Below are 23,007 nucleotides of genomic sequence, written 5' to 3' on the forward strand. Positions count from 1 at the left end.
AATATTGTAACTTTTATTCATATATATTTTTTGTCTCCTCCATTAAATGTTTGCATGCTTTATAATGTGTATTATGTTGATGCATATATCATTTATAAGTTAAAAGTATACACACATTCAAGTGTTTGCTCAATAGTTTTTTACTGAGATCCAAGGTTACACAATCATAGACAATTAGAAGTCATAGGAGAATGAGGTCTATCTGGGTCACCCTGGCTGGGAGCCTGGGGCTCACTAGAAGTTCATTATATCGCCCAGCCACTGACAAAACAAGTCTTTCCTGGGTCTTTCTGCTCCACCACTGTATAGCTGCAGGTCTCCTTGTTGAAGATTTTCTGGCACTTGATTGTGTCATAATTCATAGGTATAGCAGCGCTGTCATTGAGACAAAAGCAGGCCTATTAGAAGGGATAGGATACCCAGCCTCCTCAGGGCCAGCTGTGTGCTGAAAGCAGCCCACACTCTAGCTGTCTGGGATGCCTCTCACCAATTTAAGGTCACCCCTTGGCTTGCAACCCCAAAGTGCTGCCTTTAAGAACTGGGACTTGAACACACAGAACCTGGGCTATGATCACATAGATCATCACTGACATCATTCCTAAGTTCCATCCTACATGCACGGAAGGACAACGGCAATTCTGAGAGGCCCAGAAGCAGGTGGGGCCACTCTGGGATCAGGTAGCTTGTCCCAGCCTGATTCTTCTTGCCCTCCCTGCTCAGTAATTGGCCAGCAATACTGCTCCTTGAATGTGGAAAGTGAACAGTTGTCTCATCCCTGTCATGGAGACCTATTAGTCTAGGAGTTAACTAAGCCAACAGGAACAGAGTCGCTCTAGGCCAGGATCATGGGATTCAGGGAGATGAAAACTGGGAATTATCTCCCCAAGAATGTCTATCCATACATTCAACAGTGCAAACAATGTTAGGGCTCATCACTCTCTTGGAATCCAACCATAAACCCCAGATTTAAATTACCGCGCCCAAAATATACACAGAAGCAGCCATCTTCAGAGCTCTTTTTGACAATGTTCCATTTTAAAAGGTAGCCTATGACTTATTTTAACAAAAGGGTGCATTTCGATCTTCCTCTCAAAGAGTAAGCTGGAAACGAAAGGGAGGACTGGAAATAGATTTTCCCAGGGCAGTGGGGAGGCCACTAGGCAGTAGTGTCCCTTAGTGAGTGAAATGTATCAAAAAATTCTCCCAGAGAAAATTTAATCAAAACCTGTATTTTGCTAGAGAAAAAAAAAAATCATGAGAAAAACTTGGTAGATGGTAAGGGAAATTACAGGGAAAAAGAATTTGGCTCTGAACAGTAGGGATAAATGTGCACATTTCTTCCATGTGAAGCAGTGTGCCAAATAGGATAGGCACATGGAAGGAAAAAGGGAAGGGGCACCTTGAGCCCTAAGTAGGTGTCAGTTTTACTGTCTCAGGCTCAGGAGACACAGAACTGGCATAGAGAAGGCATTAAATATTTGTTGAGTCAATGAATTTATATGCAGAATCTCATTTAATTCTCATATACGCCTGATTATCCTTAATATACAGTGAAGAAACTGAGTCTCAGAAATTAAGAAACGTATACATGGGCACACAGCAGGTATAAAAGGAAATGGAGATTCAGAGTCCGTTATTGAGGCTCTTCCCACTTCACTCTTTTCTATACTAGGTCCACAGGAATGCTAGAAGAGAGTCGTATTGACAAGGCTGTGATGATGCAGCACTGACCAGGGTGGGGGATGTCAAATCCTGATAACACGGAAGCTTTGGCCACTTTAGGGGTGTGCTGCAATCCAGGGAGGAACAGCTCACTAGGTGTTACAATTACAGTCCAGAGTCACATTTATACATGATAAAAAGACAACGTTAAATTTCTGGAGCCACAAAATCAAGGTTCAACTGTAATATGCAGTGACCTAGCTGAGGCAGTACCTGAGAACCTGCTTTGGGCAGCCAGCCAGAAAGTCTCCTGATCTGATATCCCTCTTGTTCCATTAAGCACCTACCATGGAGCATGCTCAATAAATGTGTTCAGAACTTCCTGGACACTTAAACTTTAGTGGCACTCAGATGCTCTGATTTAAGTCAGGTGCTTGCTGCTCTACTCACTGGTGGTATCACAAGACTCTCTCAGGCTCCTTAAACCCCATAGTTTCTGATTCAATAGGTTCTGGGGTGGGCCCCAGGAATCTGTATTTCAAAAAGCTTCCCAGATGACCCTGTGATCAGGCAAGTTTGGGAAACACTACTTTATGCCAATGCTTCATTTATCAAAGCCGCTCCTATTCTTGCAAAACACTATAGGCCAAGGCTGAAGTGAAGACATCAAAAGGATTTTGCAGGAAGTGAGAGGAGAACAGAGGTGGGAGGAAAAAAAGGAACAGCTGTATGGACGTAGCTGCTGAAGAAACAGGAAAATTAAAACTACACTGCAGATGCTCTGTTCTATCAGTCCAAGTACTAGACATCTGACATCCATAGCAACCCAGCAGAAAATATCTGTATGATCTTGGGCTAACTCAAGTTAAACTTAAGCAGTGAAGAAACTATGGTTTAGAGTGCAAGGTACACTATAGGTCATCCTTTACACATCACACCCATTTCCTCTGCCTGTGTTCAGACCCACTCCTGTTCTTGTGAATCACCACAGGCCAAGGCTGAAGCAAAGATCAGCAACTTCTAGAAATGCTTCAGACCATTAAGTACCCTTTCCTATCTTCAGCAAACCATCTGGATATAGATATTTAATAATAAAGATATTTACCAAGTTTCAAAAACAGCTTAAAAGAAATGACTGAGGTGGAAGAAACCAAATTGTCTATCAACTGATAAATGAATAAACAAAATGTTGTATGTACATATAATGAAACATTATTCAGCCTTAAAAAAGGAAAGAAATTGTGAGACATGCTATAACATGGATGATCCTTGAGGACATTTTACTGAAATAAGCTGGTCACAAAAGGATAAATCCTGTACCATTCCACTTAGAGTTGTCAGATTCATAGAGACAGAGAGTAGGATGGTGGTTGCCAGAGACTGGGGAGAGAAAGAAATGGAGAGTTGTTATTTATTGGGTAAAGAGTTTCAGTCTGGGATGAAAAAGTTCTGGAAATGGATGGTGGAGATGGTTGCACAAAAATGTGAAATGTACTTAATGCCACTGAATTTTACACTTAAAAATGGTTAAAATGCTAAATTTTATGTATATTTTACCACATGAAAGAAAGAAAAGAAAGAAAGAAAGAAAGAAAGAGAAAGAAAGAAAGAAAGACAGACAGACAGACAGAAAGAAAGAAAGAAAGAAAGAAAGAAAGAAAGAAAGAAAGAAAGAAAGAAAGAAAGAAAGATAGAAAGAAAGATAGAAAGAAAGAAAAAAGTAGGAATAAAAACTAAACCCCCTTCAGGATGAAATTTTGAAAGTGGAAGTAGCTGTACCTCAGAGAGTAGCCCAACAGCAGCGCATCCCCCTCTTGGCCCCGCTGGCTTGAGACTTACATGTTGCAACAGGAAATTCCATCTTGGCCACAAGAACATTCCTCACAGTTCTCAGTCTTCCACTTTGAGCTCAGTGGGTGTGTGACTCCATCGAGATCCTTACATTCTAAAATTATACACATGGCATCATCAGTACATGGCATCATCAGCCCATGGCATCATCAGTACATGGCATCATCAGCACATGGCATCATCAGTACATGGCATCATCAGTAGGGTTCCCAAGTTATGCAACCAGAACAAGGCCTGTAGGACACTGGGGCCAGCCCCTGCAATCTGCACCCCTCCCAGAGAGGGAGACTCTCATCAATTAAAAAGGCATTTAAAAGAGTGCTTCTGTGTTCACCCACAGCTAAATTCTGGTACTGTCCAGTTCATGCCACTGATCATGTTTACCTATAGCAAGCTTATTAAATCCTTTCAGATTTTATTTCAGAACAGCCATTTCAAGAAAAATAAATAAGTTCCTCCTCTTTAATCAGGTAATTATTATGATCCTAAAGGTACTTGGGGCCAAGTTTTTTCTTCTGGATTTTCTCTCAATGAATGTCTCATTTTTCCACTTCCCTTTTGCTTTGCTTCTCAACCTCAATGTGCATGTAGAACCTCTTCAGTGTTTTTTTTTTTATTCTATGCCTGGGCCTCACCCCAGAACAATGAAATCAGAATCTCTGGGCATGGGGCCCAGGCTGCCACATTTTTAGAAAGCTCCCCAAGTGATACAAATATTCAACCAAGGGTGAGAACCACTGCTTTAATCCTTGGTGGTTCAAGAGTGCTTTAGAGACTAGTAATATTGGTATCACCTGAGGCCGTGTTTGATATGCAAACTCTCACCCTCGTTCCAGGCCCACAAAATCAGAAACTGTATTTTCACAAGATTCTCAGGGGGTTTACACACACATTAAAGTGTGAGAAGTAGTGCTTTGGAATAATTGATGATTCTCTGGCCGCATGTAGGCATCAACTGAGAAGCTTTTAAATATGCAGCTTTTACCTCAGAGATTCTGATTTACCTGGTCTTGGCTAGAAACCGAGCATTGGTAGGTTTCAAAAAACTCTCCAGGCAATTCTCATATAGCCAGGGTTGAGAATCATTGTCTTATATAAATGGCAAACTGAAGTCCCTCATTTTACTCCATTCCTATAACTGCCTTAATCCTCCATCTCTTATAGACTTAAAGGCCATCATCTGCCAAAAGTTCACGTCTATCAGGCTGCAGTAAAATAATAAACTTGAAAAGCCAAGACTTACCATTAGATAAATCACCTGGAGTGTACATATTAGGCATGAAATAGCACTGGGCATTGCATAAAGTCACAAAGGTGGACCAAACCATGAGCCTGCACAGAAGAGCTTTCTGTAATATAAAATAGAATGACAAAAGGAGAATGAATGGATTCAGGTGGTAGTCATTGACTGAGTGTCCTATATGGGGATCTCTGCTGGACTCTGGCAGGTGGTTTAAAGGTGGAGCTTCTACCCTCAAGTAATCCAGCAAAAGAATAAGACCTACACAAGTTGCTAAAATAAACTGGAAAAAAAAGCAAAACGTGAGTCAAATGTCATAGGCCTATAATTATAGTATGCTATTTTATTACAGAAGAGGTTCAGAAGACCCTTGTAGATGTTGATTTTTAGCTGTTTTGCAGAGTATGTATAGTTCAAAGGACAGATACCCCAGTACGAACTTCATTTTCCAGGTGATAAAGGCATTGTTGATGGCTATATGAATGTATCAGTTCATCAAGCTGATACTGGATCTGCAGGACAAAGGAAAGTATCAAGTTGCTCTTGTCATCATTTTGAGATGAGCAAGCTAAATAAATAAACAAACCTTAATGTAGGAATTTTCAAGAACCTTTTTAAAAAGAAGATAGGGTGAGCGTACTTGTTCTATAAGAAGTCTAAAATTAATTATGAACTGCTGCTACTTGAAGTGCATTACTGATATAAAAATAAAATGTCAGGTAAAGTGAACAACATAGAAACCCCAGAAAGTACATTTATAAATACATATAAAAGTTTATTATAAAAGAAACAGTCTTCGAATGACTCAAGGATAGAGTCCAAACATGGTGAGTGGGGAGAGCAAAGTATTCATTTTTGAGATTAACCAGTTGACAATATCTTACATATAGCCTGCCATTGGCTCCTCGCCCCTTGCTTTGGCTTCAGTTTCTCTCCTGTTAAAAGAGGAGTTCTCCCACTTGATTGGAGAGGCTGCTGAGAGCTAATACACAGCCTTAAGCTCGTTGAAGGACAGGGCCAAGTCCTTTGCATCTTTACCAAGTACCCCAGGAGAGGAGCACAAGAAACAGGATCAAAAATAGTGCTGCTTTAATGTGGATATGAATCTCTGGGAGATCATGCTAAGTAAAATGCAGATTCTTCTTTGGTGGGACTCAAGAGTCCACATTTCTGGCAAGCTCCTAGATGATGCATATGCTGCTGGTCTAAGGACAACCTGAGTAGAGAGGCTCTAAAGTCCCTTCTTGTTTCCATATTCAATTCCTCCACCTCCCCCTCTTTCCTCCTTTGTTTCCTTTCCTGCATTCAGTAAAAGTGGCCACCTGATATGTGTAGGCATAGAAGGAAGTGTAGCGACAAGACAGGCATTTGTTTTGCTTTCTAGATGGTGTGGCTTCATGCCAGGCTTGGGGTGAAGTAGGCTGGCAGTGCCCCTAGAAATTGTGTCTCTGGGTAAGTTGCTGCTCCTTGTGTCTTTCCCATATGAATAAGAGTGAGGCATCTTCAAGGATCTTAACTTAAGTAGGGCAGGGGCATTGCCAGATCTGCAACTTACAAAGTTCACTCTGAGATTGGAGAAGGGGTCTGCGTGGAGCAGAAGGATCCCACCCCACCTCTTTTCTAGTATTCCAAGCTCCATCTTTCTGAGACAGTTTCTGAGATGTCGTCCAAGGGATGCCCAGAGTCCATTTCTGAGGATCCGCAAATCTCACTTGTCTACTCTTGTCTGTTGGCCACTTCCTTCCTCTTCTTCTTTGCATCCCTAGAGCAGCCCAGTTCATTCCCTTTTACTGGATCTAGCAAAGGATATTTTTAAAAGATCAAGTTTGAATTAAAGACAGGAAGGAGGCCTAGATGAGTTTTTATAGATTTCGGTGCAAAATTCTTTCTTGATACAACATGGTACACTGTGAAGGGTGATAGCTTCCAAATTTTGCTGAACATTAAAATCATCTGGGCAGCTTTTAAAAATCCAATTCTCAAGGCCACACTGTAGACCAATTAACTCACAGTGTCTGGTGTGGGAGTCAGGTATCGGTATTTATCAAAGATCCCCAGGTGATTCCACTGTGCAGTCCAGTTTGGGAGCCACTAGCCTAAAGAGGGGGACATGTGGGTTCCCATCTTAGCTCCCCACTGGCTCATAATGAGACCCCCATGGCAGCATCTTCCCCTCCCCAGGCTCAAGTTCTCATCTGTAAAATTATGCAGTGTTGTAGCTCTGAAATTATATTTAATTTCACAAGATTTAGAGACACATATAAACTCTAATTGAATGCTAAAATTACTGGAAGAAACAACAGCTTTGATCTTATAGAAATAGTGCTAGATTAATTAAGATTTTCACAAGCTCCCAGATTCTCATTACATTCTACATATTGAATTGCAAGTAATCTATAGAAGATTCATAACTAGGTCACAGTTACCATTAAATTGTATTTAGTAGAAACATGCATCATAACCCATTAAAATAAAGAATATACTATATACACTTTTTCTTTTCTGACCTTTATATAGGAAGCCAGTTACCTACCATTGTGACAAGCAGGAGTCCTTATAGGTATGTGCATCCAGGGAAAGTCACAGTAAACTTATATAGGAGAAGGCAATCACACATCTGGCATCATTAGGAAAGCTAATGTGCCAAGGACACACAGTGTTTACAGAGGGTTGACTAGCAACAGGAAACTGGTTTCAGATGATTTATGAATTACTCATAAATTACATCTCCACCCCGATTAGGTTTACTCTTGCCATCTCTACCCCTGAATATGTATTTGCTCTTGACATGAAAGGGCAGAGAAAAAGAGAACTTCCCTTTCCTGAGATATGTTAGACTGGGAAGCTTAAACAACAAATATTAATTTTCTACAATTCTGGAGGCCAGAAGTCTGAGATCAAGGTGATGGCAGGGTTGGTTTCTTCTGAGGTCTCTCTCCTTTGTTTGCAGATAGTTGCCTTCTTCCTGTGTCTTTACTGGGTCTTCCCTCTGTGTGCATCTGTGTCCTAATCTCTTCTTCCTATGAGGACACCAGTCATACTGGATTATGAGCTCACCTTAATGGCCTCATTTTAACTTAATTACCTTTTTAAAGGACCTATTTCCAAATACAGCCACATTCTGAACTTCAACATATGAATTTGAGGGGACACAATTCAGTCCATAACACCATTTTATCCCAAAATGTTCCCCCACAGCTGGCTACAGTGCCTAAAATTTTACCCTGTGTTCGCTCTATCCACAGACAAGAGCTCAGGCCTCAAAGAGCCAACTGGCTCTCAAAGCTCTTCAGAGTTAGCCACAGCGATCCTTTTCTGTGCCATCTTCTACCACTCCTAAAAACAGTCTTGCCACCACCCTATGCCACGTGGGTTAGCTCTCTTGATCCATTGAAGGGCTGCCTCCCCACACACCATGGACACCACAGGCTCCTGCATACTTCTGCTTTCACCTGCATATGTTTAAGCTGCCCCAGGGACTCTCAGTTCCTCGAAGTCGGGGCACATTCGTCGTGGTTGGTGGCCTCTCAATTTCTTTTGAAACACCAAGTTTGAAGAATTTCTCACAGTGTGAGTCCCACCTTATCTAGGACTAGGTCCTAACGTCCTTGTCACAGGCACGTCACCTAAGTTCCACAATCAGACACACATAGCAGGACTCCCTTAAAGAGGATTAATGGAAACTGGTATCATGTAGAGTCCCTTTGCAATGAAGGCAAACAAGGTGGTGCCTAGGACAAAGGTTTTTGCAGTCCAGTATGCTGTGACAGTTGTGCGAGGGGTAATGACTATGAGCAGTAGCAGAGATCTTGCTGGAGCCATCAGCAGTGGGGTTTTGGGTGACTCATCTGGCCTTGTGGCAACCAAATCTGTGTCTCTAGCTTTCCACAAAGACTGTGAGCTGACATCTTTAGTAAATTCCTTTTTTGCTCACACAGACTGGAACAGGTTCTGTTGAAGCAGGTCACAACTAAGAACTTTGTGATGAAGACAGTGTCCATAACTTATTCCTGTCTATATCCTTCTCAAAGACTGGCACAGTCTCTGGTGCAGTGCAGCCATGCCAAGTAGAACTACACCTGGTTTTATGCAGATGTCCCACATGCCAATCAGTGCCATAGCTAAAAAGAGCTCATCTGCCACTCACTAGGTGCTGGCAAGAAGGTTGTCCTATCTGCCCCTACCCAGAAGCTCAAATTGTGGCTTATGATGGGGGAGGAATGTTGTGAACAGGTGTGGGTGCCACTCCTTGATTTTGACCTTATTTCAACTTTCATCTTAACAGACTGAACAAACCTTATTGTCCCCTTAATTAATTAATTAATTAATTAATTAAAGAGGCACATGTGTATGTACACACACACACACACACACACACACACACACACACACACACACACACACTCCATACGTGTGGCCGAAAAAGAGAGAACAGAGATAAGCAAAAAGAAAAATGCTGTTTGTTGTACTGTCCCAAGAGAGCTGTTGTCAGAATTTTGGAGGATTTCCTTTAAGAGCATCCTAGGCATATTTTCATTTAGGAGAGACAAAATTACATACACTTTTGCCTAATTTGGGACATTGTACATACTGTTATACACAGGTTATAGCATAGTTGTGCAATCTGCTTTATTCATTTAGTAATGATATGACCATACTTGCATATCAATAAATAGAGGTCTGATCACTATTTTAATGGCTACATTTTACTACATGGAATGGCTAAGCCTTCATTTATTTGATTAATCACCTTTTGTTGAACACTCAGGTTGTTTCCGACTTTTCTTTTAATTAGAATTTTGACCTTTAGATAAAATTTTCCACACGTTAATTTCCTCAGGACAAATTTGTAGAGATAGAATTTCTGGGTAAAAGGTATTATTATTTCATTATCTGGTAATCTGATAGGTTGGAAATGTTATTGTTTTTTAATTTACTTTTCTTTGAAGTTGGGCAAGAGTAGACATTTTTTGGTATACTTATTGGCCAACTGTATTCCTTCTTCCATGAGTAGCCTGTTCACTCGTATCCTTGTCTTACTTTTTTTTTTTCTTTTGGGGTGTTTATATTTTCCTTCCAGATTAGTAAATAGGCTCTTAATATTTTAAAGATATTAATCTTCAATTGTTGCATACACCACAAATATTTTCATCACTTTTTCATCTAACACTGACTCTGGAGTTAGACCTGAGGAATAAGAAATTTTCCTCCATTCTATTTTTACCTTTAAAGTGATATGTTTTGACATATAGAGATTTTAAACTTTTAGTTAGATCTATCAAGTATTTATTATATGGTTCCTTGCCTTAATTTTATATGTTTAACAGCTAGAAAGGTTTTAAAACCTTTACTTTTAAATAGGTAATACATGTGCATTTAAAACATTTTAAAACATTTTACTTTTAAATAGGTAATACATGTGCATTTAAAATCCCCTTTTAAAAAAATAAGTCTCTCCTACTTGTCCCCCAGTCTCTCAGTTCTTCTTGCTAGAACTCATGCTATTTGGAACACAATTCTTGATGTGTTGCACACACTGTTCCGTGTCTTGCTTTCTCCTTTTTGTGCTCTATTCTTTCTAATGGCTGCCTAATATCCTACTGTATGAATGTACTAAAATTTACATAATCAGTCTCCTATCAACAAGATGGCTATTTAAGTTGATTCCAAGTTTTGCTATTACCAGCCATGCTACTACCATTATGTGCTCATATACCTCTGAGCCCCATTCCCATTTTTTTAAAACTTTTTACCTTGGAATAATTTGAGATTCACAAGAAGTTGCAAAGTACAGAGAGTTCCTGTGTACCCATCTTCTGCAATGATAACATCTTAAATAACCAAAGTTCATTTTCAAAACCAAGAAATTGGCATTGGCACAATAGTACAACATTATAACTGAACTGTAGACTTTACTCTGATTTCATCAGTTTTTATATGCCCTTTCTGGTCTGTCCAGTTCCCATTTAATACAATTCCACTTGGCTTTCTGGGGTTTTTTCACCCATGTTACTTTAGAAGCAGTGTCGAGTAACTGGAGGCTCACCAATACATGTGATACGTCACTCTGACCCTGTCACTTGCCCAGAGTAACACTGGGTCATGGTCTAAGCTCTTCATAATTGACAACCTCCACTAAATAGCTTTTATAAAGGTCTTTGATACATTTTCTATTTACCTTTGTGTGTGCGTGTATATGTGTGCACTATATCTGGTGGAGCAAGAAAAGCCTATGATTCACACCACTTTTAAAACACTGGTGGAGGAGCACGTGTGCTCTCCACATTGCACCAGGAGACTGTGTACTCTATGCCAGCCTCTTCCTCCACTCAAGTCACTAATGGCATCTGAGGGTGGTTACCAGGCTATCCCAGGCTCCAAGAAAATATTCCATTACTCTCCTTTGAAATGGACTTTCAAGGCAAAGACTGTTGTGCCAGTGTATTCTATATTGCTGTAGTTAAAAAAGACAAAGTGAAGGAACTCTTCTGGGCAATTGTTTTACTCAGCTGCCAGGTTTTTATGAAGAATAGTGTTCTGGTGGGGTTACACTGTTCTAGGCTGTGATACTTGACATGTGAGTATATGAACAAAGTCACTGCTGATTTTGACCTGTGACCCCACGGGGTTGTACCAAACTCCCAAGAAGCCTATATATGAATGTCAACTTAACAGAGTCCCCTTCATGACACTGGGGAGGGAAAGGGAAAAGGAACAACATGTATGAAGAGGCTGCCCTGCAGTAGACTGTAAAAGGGGTTTTCATGATGAGGTCCCTACGTAGTCCCACTCTACAGAGAGGAAACAGAAGACCCTCTCACTATCCCACAGCTTGTAAATGAGAGTACCTGCATTGGAACTCAGATCTGCCGGCTCCCAATCTTCACTCTCTCCTGTATCTCACTGTATCTGATGACCACAGTCTCCTTCTTTAGAAAACACTGCCTGAGTTGCTGGGTAACTGCAGAATCAGAACAAGGAGATTTAGTGTAGAGGTTAGGACAGAAGTAGGTTCTAATCCAAATTCTTCCCCTGCATAGCTGTGTGACCTTGGGCAAATTTCTTAACATCTCTGGCCTTTATTTTACTCGTTTATTAAATAGGAATGACGATCTCCTTGTCAAAGGATTTGCATAAAAAATAAATGAGAAATGTGTCTAAAGCATTCAGCCAATTCCGGATAAAGGGTGATGTCATTTTTTAAAATGGTGGCACCTTCGAGCAACAGCAGTTTGCTGCATCTTTCTCTCCTGTGAATCTGGTGGCTGAAGTCTCCTCTACTTTGAGAAGTGTTAGTGATGCCCTGCCCAGTTCTGTCTCTGTAATATGCCATCTGCCTTCACACTGGGACATTTCCATGAGCCACGAGCATGAGTGCACATTTCAGTAGGAATGTACCCTTCCTATTGTGTGGTCTGCAGCTGGTGATTCTGGTGAAGAGGGAAGGTGGGAGAAGCTGCCTTCTGTAGATGGGCGATTTTGGTACATGTAGGTTTTTACTTGCTAATTTCCTCTCGGAGGTAGCTTCAACTTCACATTTTATGAGATACCTTGTGACATCCCATCGTATCTGCTGAGTAAACACCTTTTCTGTTGATCCCCCCACCTCACTTTCTTGTAATTTGGTCCTCTTCTCTAATTTCACAGATGATCCTTTGGAAAAAAGATGGATCAAGTATTGGCACATGCAAGAATTTTAATCATTTGTTTGACAAATATTTGTTGAGTGCCCATTCAAGGCCTTCTGATTGCTTAGCAAATCCTTTGAGTCTCAATCCAGGATTATCTTATTTTCAGAAATATAGCTTTCCTAACTTAGCCCAGGGGAATTCATGTTTGCTGAATTGATAGATTGCCGGTATTTTAATTAAATTAACATAGATTTCTGCCTCCCATGGGAGACAGATGCTACAGAAAAACATTTCTGGCCCTTTATATGTACCTACTTGTTTTACTGACTTGATTTTACAAGTGAGCCTTTAAAACAGTTTCACTGTAACAAATCCTATTATATCTATTAAACAGCAACTGTTGTAATCTGTAGCATCTCAGAGCTGAAGGAGCCCTTGGAAGATTGCATACTCTGACCTTATAGACCAGGACTGAGCTTGAGAAAGTCCAGTGACTAGCTAGTAAATTGTAGAGTCCCATACATTGTCAGAGGGAAATGACTATGGTCTCAGGCAGCAGGGCAAAGGACAGATGAAGAATGAAAGTAGGTGTCTCAGGTGCTTCCCTCCAGGACTACTGCAAAGACCAGGCTTTTCTCTCTATACTTTTCTTTCTAAACTAGGCTTTTCTTGCTATAATTATGACAAAGAATGTTCAGGAGTTCCTGTTGGACACCATTGGTCTAACTTTTAATCTCTTGGGATGAGCTATCTTTGAAATGGGAAATACTATTTTGCCAGCAGAAGCTTAGACCTGCTGATACTTGATTGATTAGGTGGCAATGGGAGAGAATATTCCATTCTCTATCGCCACCTAAAACCTAATAAGCTACTGTAAGATGGTTTTTGGAAGCCAGGTTTTGGAATTTTCATAATGGATATTGTTCCTGTTGGTAACTCTCTCTGGGAATTTTGGCTACTGTGGTCAGAGGTGTTATCTCACTTGACTGCAGTTTGCCATACAAGGGAAGATGTATTCCAATAGGATGTCAGCTAAAGTGTGAGTTCCTCAGCATCCCACCTCCTACTGCACCACCCTATCCCCACCTGCGGATTGACCCTACAGGTTCCTTCCCCAGCTCTACCCCACAGAGCTGCTCACCACCTAGAGCCACATGGCCCTTGGTGAAGCCACTGAAGAGTTGGGTTCCCAATCAGTGGGGGCCTCATTCACCAGTCTTCAAGTTGATTACTTGTCTCCCATCTGTCATGGTCTAGTTGTTCTCCAGAGCCTTTCCAAGCTGTCATCACATCTCTTAAACCTCCCACCCATGCAGGCTTCCTTCACACCCTGAAGATAATCTCACTGCTTATCTCATAGAGACCAGAGCTGAGAACTACCTCACCTGTCTTCTACACATTGACTTGCACCTTCTCCTAACCATTCAACTGTCCCTCTGGGTCCCTTCCCTGTCCCAGATGTGCCATCTGGATCTCAGTCCCCTGCTCCACACACACCTTCCCAAGGACTTCTTCCATCTTTTTTGGTGACAAGTGGGCTAAAGGGACAGATGGAAAGTATCTAGCACATGTGAATTGTTGAGTTCCAACCAGGAAAAAAGAGATCCTCACTGGAGATCCAATCGCCTGTCTGTTTTTCATTTTAGAGTCTGATACCACACCGCAGGACCAGTTTCCACAATTGTTAAGATATTGTCAGCCATATTAGAAAAATGAACTTAAACTAGCACAGGCAAAAAGATACATTTTGGGTTTAAGTGTTCGGTCCAGAGGTGAACTAGCTTCTAGATTTACAGGCTCAGACTATGTCAGACCTTATGATAGTTTTCATTTTCCAGCAATCAGAAAGTTGGAGGCTGATGGAGGCATATGTACTCATTTATGCAAAATGATTATGCCCATCTATTTCAACAATAAGACAAATCCAAGTTCATATGCCAATAGATGCAGCAGAAGGTCTTTGACAACATCAAGGATGCAATAAGGTGAACAAACCCCTATGGGGCAAGGGTGACAATGAGACACAGATTCCGTAGTTCCAAGGAAAACTTATAATGAGACTGTAAAGCCACTAATAGAACAGTAAGCACTGTAGTAGGTATGGGTCTCCTGTGCCATCCAGGGGCACTGTCTACTTTGTCTAACCTGGGGAGATATTAAAAGAATGTGCATGAAGCTAGGAAGCCAGGGACCGGGAATACTGCTGGTAAATAACTTTTTTCCCCTGCAAGACAATTATCTAGAAAAGTGTGAAAACAACAAATGAAACACTGAAATGAAGAAGTAGAGTTAGAGCAAACAAACATGTCTGGAATTAACCACTGAGGAACCTAACCAGATTTTATCCTAGAGAAAGGGCAGATCCAGGAATCCCCAAGGAGGCTCAGAATCTTATTTGTCAAGTGGATTAAAGGCTATTTGGTCAAGGATCGTGTGTTTACGGTTTAGAGCAATTATGCAAAGAACCCAGAAACCACTGCTTCCCTGACCTTAATGTACTCTTTGTGAAGTGAATGCTTGCTTTCTTTTGAAAATAAGGTGGTGACAATAAAGGCTTTGGTTGGTGACAGTTTCTTTCTTCTTTCTGGGTGGTATTCAAATGTTGAACAACCAGCATGACTCAACCATTGACCCATTAGTACAGTTGCCAGCAGTCTGTCTGTGAGCCCCTACTGTGCCAGATGTTGCCTCTTTCATTTCTGTGTCTGGTGAGGTATAAAGGTGCCAGGATATTCAGCATGATGGGTGGAGACCCTCTGGGGTCTCAGAGCAGTGGCCATTTATCCACCTGTACCTCTAAACTGATGCACACCAGCACCACCAGCCCTGATTCTCTTTCTTCATAGAGCACCTGCAAAGTACATGTGGCCACCAGAATCAGAGACAAAAAAGTCAGCCAGCAATCTTCACAGTTCACTAATAGCAGTGCCTTCCAGAAGCCCCTTGGGATTGAGGGCTAAGAGGCAGGAGTAGAGTAGGAGAGTTTTGTGGAAGACAGCAGAAGATATGTTCAGAGACTGAATCGTCTTTGCCAGAATTTAATTAGCACAGGTTTGCTGTGGAATTATAACAAATTTGCAAACCTATAGTATATAGGATAATATCTCTTAATAAGCCAATTAAGAAATAACATACTCCAAACCAATAACAGATTAATCACACTATTGTTCCAGGCAAAGGGAGGTGTACTGTTTTATATGAGAAGGCACTCGAGAGAGTTGGCTACCAACCGAAATGCTGATTTCAGCTGCCTGCACAAAAGTATAATTCCCCCGTTGCTAGAGAATGAAGACACCAGTGCTGGTGGGCCTGGTGATCTCTTTCACTGGCCACTATGCCGTTTATCACCACTGTCCAGGAGTGTCTTTGCCAAAACAGGCACAAATGCCCCAAAGCTGTTCCGAGAGTTTTTAGGTTAGTGTAAAGTTGCCTCACCCTGCAAAATTTTTTGTACCAGACTCTTGTTAAAAATGGAAAGACAGGTTTTATTCAAATGATGGCAGTAGGGGAGGCTCTCTAGTATAAACTGAGCTCAACTCCACAAAAAAATAAGGCAGGAAGCATTTTAAATGCTGAGCTGTGCTAAAGGAAAAGTACTGAAGGACATTGGAGTGGAGAGAGATTTGGTTAGTGTGATTAGGCCATCTGTGTTACTAACTGGTGCTTATAGAAGTTAGGCTCCTATCCTCCCACAGAGATTGGGAGACCGAGGGCTCTATCTTTGATGATTACTTTTCAAAGGGTTAGCTCTCAGGTCCTAGAGAAAGAAATTTCTGGGGTGATAGAAGCTATATCTCAAACAGACAGAGAAATGATGTTTTACAGTTATAAGTTTTCTGTAGTAAACGTTCTAAAAAAAGGGAGGTCGGGGCCTATAGTCAGGTGTTGACTGGAACAAACAGTAAATTCTTTTGGCAGCATTGAGTTTTCTCAGGGGTTGTCATTCTAGGGATATAGCCTTGAGCTGTTAGAAACTGTGCTAGTGTTTGTTCAAGTCTCTTAGTGTTAGGGAATGGACAAAATTGTGCAGAGTCTGCAATTCTCTTACACTAAGGCTAAAGCCCAATCGAGAAGAAGGCTCAGAGGCAGCTGACTAAAGTTTGGTCAAGAAGAGAATTTTTGTCACTAAAAACTCACTGTAATCAAGACGGTGTGGTACTGGCATAAGAACAGACTTAAAGATCAATGAAATAGAATTGAGAGTTCAGAAATAAACCCTTTATATGTAGTCAGCTGATTTTAACATCCAGCAAATATTTATCTCAAACCAAGTATGATGCTAAATTCTGGGATTATTGAGATACTAATTATGGGCTGTTATTCAACTCTCCATTTCGTGAAGAGCATATTTTGTGTTAAGGGATATGGCAGAAACATAAGGGAAGTACCAAGCAACCATCGATCTGTTTTCAGTTTTCCCACTTATAAAATATGGTGGTTGGACTAAATCGTTATTCTCAAACTTTAGAGTATATAAGAATCACCAAGAAACTCCTGAAAATACAGGTTCCTAGGACCCCCCACCCTTCAGAGTATAATCTCATAGGTCTGGGGCTCAGGAATATGCATTTTTAGCTAGCCTGCTGCCACCCGCCCCCTACCGCCCCCGTTGATTCTGACACAGGGAGCACATGTAAGAAATATTGGCCTAAAATATCTTTGATTTCTATATTGTGAAAATGTACAAATTTACCTTTTGGTTGCATTGGCAAGAGTCTGACAAATATATAAGCAATAAAATGTTCATTATAGCACTGTTTCTTCTAGGAAGACACATACAAAGAGACAGACAGACAGAGAGACAAAGAGAGACAGAGACAGAGACAGAGAGAAGGACGGGAGGGAATCTAAATACCCATCTACAGAGAACTCGTAAAGAAACTATCATAGTCATAAAGGATGACTAACGAGCTGTTAAAAAGGAATGAGGTCGTTCTCTATGTACTGATATATTAAAGAACTCTAAATATACTTTTAAGAGTAAAAAGGGAGATGCCAAACACTGAGCATGACAAATTATGCTTTCCAAAGATGGCCATAATATCTGCTCTTCTGCAATGTCTCCCCACTATTAAGCATTAAGTCTATTTCCCCTCCCCTTGAATCTGCTTAACAAATGGAATACGGCAGCTGGGATGTTCTGGGACTTCCAAGTCTAGGTCGTACGAAAGCTTGTAACATCTGCCTTGGTCACTTTTGGGACAGTCCTCCTCAGAATCCACTGGTAATGTTATGAGAAGCCCAAGCCTCATGAAAAGATCATATGCCAACACTCCCTTACGCGGTGTAGGGGCTCACCTTAGTACATCCCTGATGCTGTCAAAGACCTTCTGCTGCATCTATTGGTATATGAACTTGGATTTGTCTTATTGTTGAAATAGATGGGCACATTCATTTTGCATAAATGAATACATATGATAGCATCAGCCTCCATCTTTCTGGTTGCTGGAGAATGAAAATTCTATCATAAGGTCTGATGTAGTCTGAGCCCGTAAATCTAGAAGCTAATTCACCTCTGGACTGAACACTTAAACCCAAAATGTATCCTTTTGCCTGTGCTAGTTTAAGTTCATTTTTCTAATATGGCTGACAATATCTTAAGAACTACGGAAACTTGTCACGATATTATTGACTATATTTACTTTCACCCTTTTTACCTATCCCCACCATCTACTTCTCCTCTGGCAACCAAACCTTAGGTCTCTGTTTCTATGAGTATGTTTTTGTTTTGTTTTGTTTGTTCTTTTTTTTTTCCTTTTAGGTTCCACATATAAATGAAACCATACAGTATTTGTCTTTCTCTGCCTGACTTATTTCACTTAGCATGAGACTCTCTAGGTCCATCCATGTTGTTGCAAATGACAAGATTTCACTTTTTATTGCTGTGTAATATTCCGTTGTGTGTATACATACATATATATACAAATATGTATATCACATATTCTTTATCCATTCTTCTATCGAGGATGCTTCCATATATTGCCTATTGTAAATAATGCTGCAATGAACACAGGGTGCAGATATCTTTTCAAACTGGTGTCTTTATTTCTCTTGGGTAAATACCCAGGCTAGATTATATGGTGGTTCTAAGTTTTAATTTTTGAGAAACTTCTATACTCTTTTCCATAGTGGTGGCATCAACTTAAATTCCCACCAACAGTACACAAAGTTTCCTTCTCTTTTCTCCACATCCTCACCAATTCTTATTTCTTTTCTTTTTGATGAGCCATTCTAACAGGTAACATCTCACTGTTTTCATTTCCATTTTGCTGATGATTAGTGGTGTTGAACATCTTTCTTTTTTCATTTTTCTCCCTGAGAAAGCTCAGTATTTATTTTTTTCTTAAAGGCTTTTTTATTAAAATGTAACTGACATGCAATATTATGTACACCACAGTTATTCAACATTTATATACCTAAGAAAGTGATCACTATGATAAGCCTAGTAACAATATGATACCTACAATACTATTGACTACATCCCTATGCTGTATATTACACCTACATGACTCGTTTATTTTATAACTGTAAACTAGAACCTCTTATTCCCCTTCACCTTCCTTCCTTTAAAATTTTTTTCAGTTACAGTTCATAATCAATATTATTTTTTATTAGTTTCAGGTATACAGCATAGTGGTTAGAGATTTATATAATAGAAGAAGTGATTCCCCAATTAGTCTAGTACCCAGCTGGCACTACATATAGTTTTTACAATATTATTGACTATAATCCCTATGCTGTACTTTACATCCCTGTGACTGTTTTGTAACTATCATTTTGTTCTTAATCCTTTTACCTTTTTCACACAGCTTCCCAACCCACCTCCCATCCATTTGTTTGTTCATCAGTTTGTTCTCTGTCTCTATGAGTCTGTTTGTGTTTTGTTTGTTCATTTACTTTGTTCTTTAGATTCCACGTATAAATGAGATCATATGGTATTTGTTTTTCTCTATTTGACTTTTTCCACTTCGCATAATACCCTAAAGATTCATCTGCAGTAAGTCCATTTTAAGCTCTATTTATGTTTAAAGTAATTAATAATAACCACACTTTAAGAATCATTAAAATCTTGTAGACAGTCATATTTTATGATTTCTCTTAATTAGCTGGTCATGGTTCATAATTTCTGACAAAATTTAAAGTTTTGATTTTAGAGAGTTTTTTGTCTTTACATTAAATGGCAGAAAAATACAACAGAGGAAATGTTGCCACTTATAATAAACTGGAGTCAAGTTTAGTCTTACTTAAACCTTGTCTCAATTTGATTAGTTAGTAAATATAAACTTTCTGCTTAGCTTCCTGGATTTAAATATTCTGTATTTAAATATTCCTGGTTGAGCCAGGAGAAGTGATCCACAACACAGTAAAAATACTTTCAGATACAAGCGATATACTTTATATTCTTTTATTAAACCTTTCTTAAGATTTCACTTATAGTTTTTGTTTTCAAAGACAGAACATTTAAAAATTTTTCCAAATATTTATTGAATACTCACTTCAAGGCTGACACCTTCTTTCGCATTATGTATATCAAGCCCATTAAATACTCATAAAACCTTACATTATAGTCTTCACTCTATAGACAGGGAGACTGAGGCACAGTTTGCCCAAGGTCACATTTCTAGTGTGTGATGGAGTCAATATTTAAACTCTTATAAACTAATCCCACTGCCCAAGTTCTTAGCCACTCTACTGTTTCTTGATGAGTTTGCAGACTACTCCTTGCCCTTGTCACTCTCTACCATTGTTCTTGCCATCACACAAAACCCTTCTTTCTCTGCTTTGACACCTCTGCTTGCTCAAGTGCTATGCCTCACCTGCTCCAAAATGTGGACTGACCTCAGTGACAGGAGGATGCAAGCTTATGTCCCTGTCTTTCACCAGTCCTCCAATCCTTAAAAAGCAATGTTGCATAAGGTAGACACACAATATAAATGTTTGTTCCATGAATGGCTGGATTAAAATGAATAAACTATATTCACATAACCTAATTTTCTCTTTTATTTTTCTCAAAGAAATTTCTTTGGACTCATTAGATCTTGAGAATCTTTTATGTGAGCCCAATTAGAGAGTTTATAAGTTGTTTATTGATACATATAAAAGCGGACAGATTGGTACGGAAGGTATTATTTTACTGAGGAGTAAATAGTCTTAGAGAGAAAGCGAAAGTTACCTAAGTTTAGTTATCTAGCTAGTTGGCATTCAGAAGTATAAAGAGAATAGGCTAAATGCATCAGACACAACTGGGCTCAAATTTTGGTTCTGCCATGTGAATTTGGACAGGTAACTTAATGTTTTTAAGCCCATTTCTTCATTTTTAAAATATGTGCATTTATGACTATTCTTTAGGATTGTTGGGAAGGTTAAGGTAATACAGGTAAAACTCCTACTAATTGCCTTCATAAATGTCACATTTCTTTTATTCTAACTCTGGATCCAGTGCCTTTCTCAGAGTATAGAGGGGCCTCTCTTAGAGATGTGTCTAGCAGGTTCCACCAAATGGAAGCTTGTGTATATCAACAGTTAGAAAACTTTTAATACCAAGTGTCTTTAACAGGAATGTAAAAGCAAACAGACACACATAAAAACATCTTTGTGTGGGCAAGAGTATACAAGGAGATGACAGATGGAGGTAATATTCACTCTCAAAAGCTTTATGCAACCTAAAGCAGAATTTTAAGTATAGAAAGGGAATGTGGGAGACAATTTCAAGCTTGCGAAGTATTTGACTAGCTTAAATAGCAATAAGAGTTAAATCTATGCAGTGCTTTATGAATTTCTTTACATTGTTTTTTTGGTTTAGTTTCGTAGTCCAGTTATGCTCATTCTGTTGATGGACATGCTGAAGGAGCTTTAAGATGCCTAGCTAATAAGGGACTCAAATCCAGTTCTAACTTTTTCCAGAGTTGGAGCTCCTCTCAAATTCCATGCCGCCTCTCATCTGTTATATCCAAGTGCACAGAGATCTCTTTCACTCATACTGTTTAAAGCAATGCCTCAAATCTCACCACATAGAAATGAAGATGTCACAGTCACTAGAATCATTATAATCAAGCTCACACTCTTGAGGTCTGGGATGAACACTAAGAAACCATCCATAATTCTGAAAGACATGAAAATGGTATTAGTTTTAACATATTTATAAATGTGTTATATTCATTGTACAATAAACATGCCTAGGTTGAGCTGCAGTTTGAGGACATGGCCTCCTTTTCTCCCCAGTTAGCCTCACACTGCTTGGTCAGCACCTTCACCATCTTCCACACTGCTGGGAAAGGGCTTTCCTTTTCCCTTTATGCCCGGGTATTCTGTTCTACAAAGCCCAGACTCGTGCCCTATCATAAGATCTAATCCTGTATTACTTTTCCAGTCATCTTTACTTTACCTTTGTCTCCCTCCTACCTGCGACAATAACCAGAAAAGAAAAATAAAAAGTAAATAAGCATATTTCCTTATCTGGTTTATCCTTAAGTCAAAAGGAGGAGGGACTAAGATAAATATTTAATAAGTATTTAATTTGCCTTAGAGTCAAAAGGAGGAGGAACTAAGCTAGATAAATGATGATAACATTTAAGGTAGATAAACATGAAGTCTTGTTTATTTCCCCAAATTAACTGTATAATAATGGGGTGGTATTGACAATATTAGCCAAAGAAGCTTGCCCTTTGTTCTCACCCTACTCTACTTTCTGGTACCCCTGTGCTGAGTGTAGGGTGCTACCTAAAGTAATTCAGAAAGAAGTGATTCAATGCTCAACTTTTAATTTCAGAATAGACTTGCGCAGCCCATGGCAGAGATAATAGTTTTAAAAGAAAAAAGGCTTCAATTCAGCATCAAAAAATACTTAACACCTGCCCAGATTAGATGAAAATCCCATAAACCTGGGGAAAGGAGAGAGTTGGAGAGGGGAGCAGTACAGTGAATCACTGATGTTGGTCCCTGAAAGGGAACTCTGTGTCTTTCCCATTGTCTCATCCAGGGTGGGCAGCAGAGGAAAGAGTAGAGATAACAGAATCCTCAGTATGTGAGAGGATCTTCAAGTGGGGAAAGGAAAGCTGTGCTCATTTCTTGTGGGGCACAGGGAGACCAAGAGAGGTCTTTGAATATTCCTATACTGTAGGACACAGTGACAGCAGCTGTGTGGAGCAACATCTTCTGTCTCCTGGGCTTCTAGGGTGGTGAGGGAACACATCTAAAAGTGCCCCTGTGTTCTCTGAGAGGCCATGGGGTCCACAAGAGCCTTTGCAATGAGGACAAGTAAGAGTCTAGTGTGTGGTGGGATACTTTGGACATATTTCCAAGTGTTTCATCATACCCTTTAAGTCTGTTGCCTCAAGACCTCCCATCCATTGAGTCAGGGAGGAGGCAGGTGCCACTCTGAACAAAGGGGTCATTGTTCTGCTTTGGGCTTCTGTTCTGAATTTCTACCAAGACAATGCTCTTGAAGGTTTGGACTGATTCAGAAAGAGATTCACTGTTCTTTAAGATTAGGACAGCCCATGTCTACGTTTATGCCTGTTGTCTCACATTACTAAGGACCCCCCTTTCAGCTTTTTTGTAGTGAGGGAAATGTTCTAAATTTCTGTTATGGTGGTGGTTATATGGATGAAAAATGAGTTCTAC

The 23,007-nt window shown here is 39.9% G+C and overlaps 1 protein-coding gene across 3 annotated transcripts in view; it reads right to left on the minus strand.

Moving 5' to 3' along the window:
- Nucleotides 1–122: 122 nt before the first annotated feature.
- MSMB (microseminoprotein beta) overlaps nucleotides 123–23,007 on the minus strand; it is a 72,249-nt gene continuing 49,364 nt past the window's right edge. Inside the window, exons 2-6 of one of the 3 annotated variants that reach the window (XM_025050315.1) lie at nucleotides 21,393–21,487; nucleotides 11,602–11,714; nucleotides 4,757–4,862; nucleotides 3,502–3,607; nucleotides 123–375 (exon numbers count right to left, since the gene is read on the minus strand). In XM_025050315.1, the coding sequence (XP_024906083.1) occupies nucleotides 246–375; nucleotides 3,502–3,607; nucleotides 4,757–4,862; nucleotides 11,602–11,607 (348 nt within the window). In that variant the 5' untranslated portion in view covers nucleotides 11,608–11,714; nucleotides 21,393–21,487 and the 3' untranslated portion in view covers nucleotides 123–245. The remainder of the gene's footprint in view (nucleotides 376–3,501; nucleotides 3,608–4,756; nucleotides 4,863–11,601; nucleotides 11,715–21,392; nucleotides 21,488–23,007) is intronic. The other 2 variants (XM_015593259.2, XM_025050316.1) reach the window with 2 other exon arrangements.

Source organism: Pteropus alecto, unplaced genomic scaffold, assembly GCF_000325575.1.
Source record: "Pteropus alecto unplaced genomic scaffold, ASM32557v1 scaffold287, whole genome shotgun sequence".
Classification (NCBI taxonomy): Eukaryota; Metazoa; Chordata; class Mammalia; order Chiroptera; family Pteropodidae; genus Pteropus; species Pteropus alecto.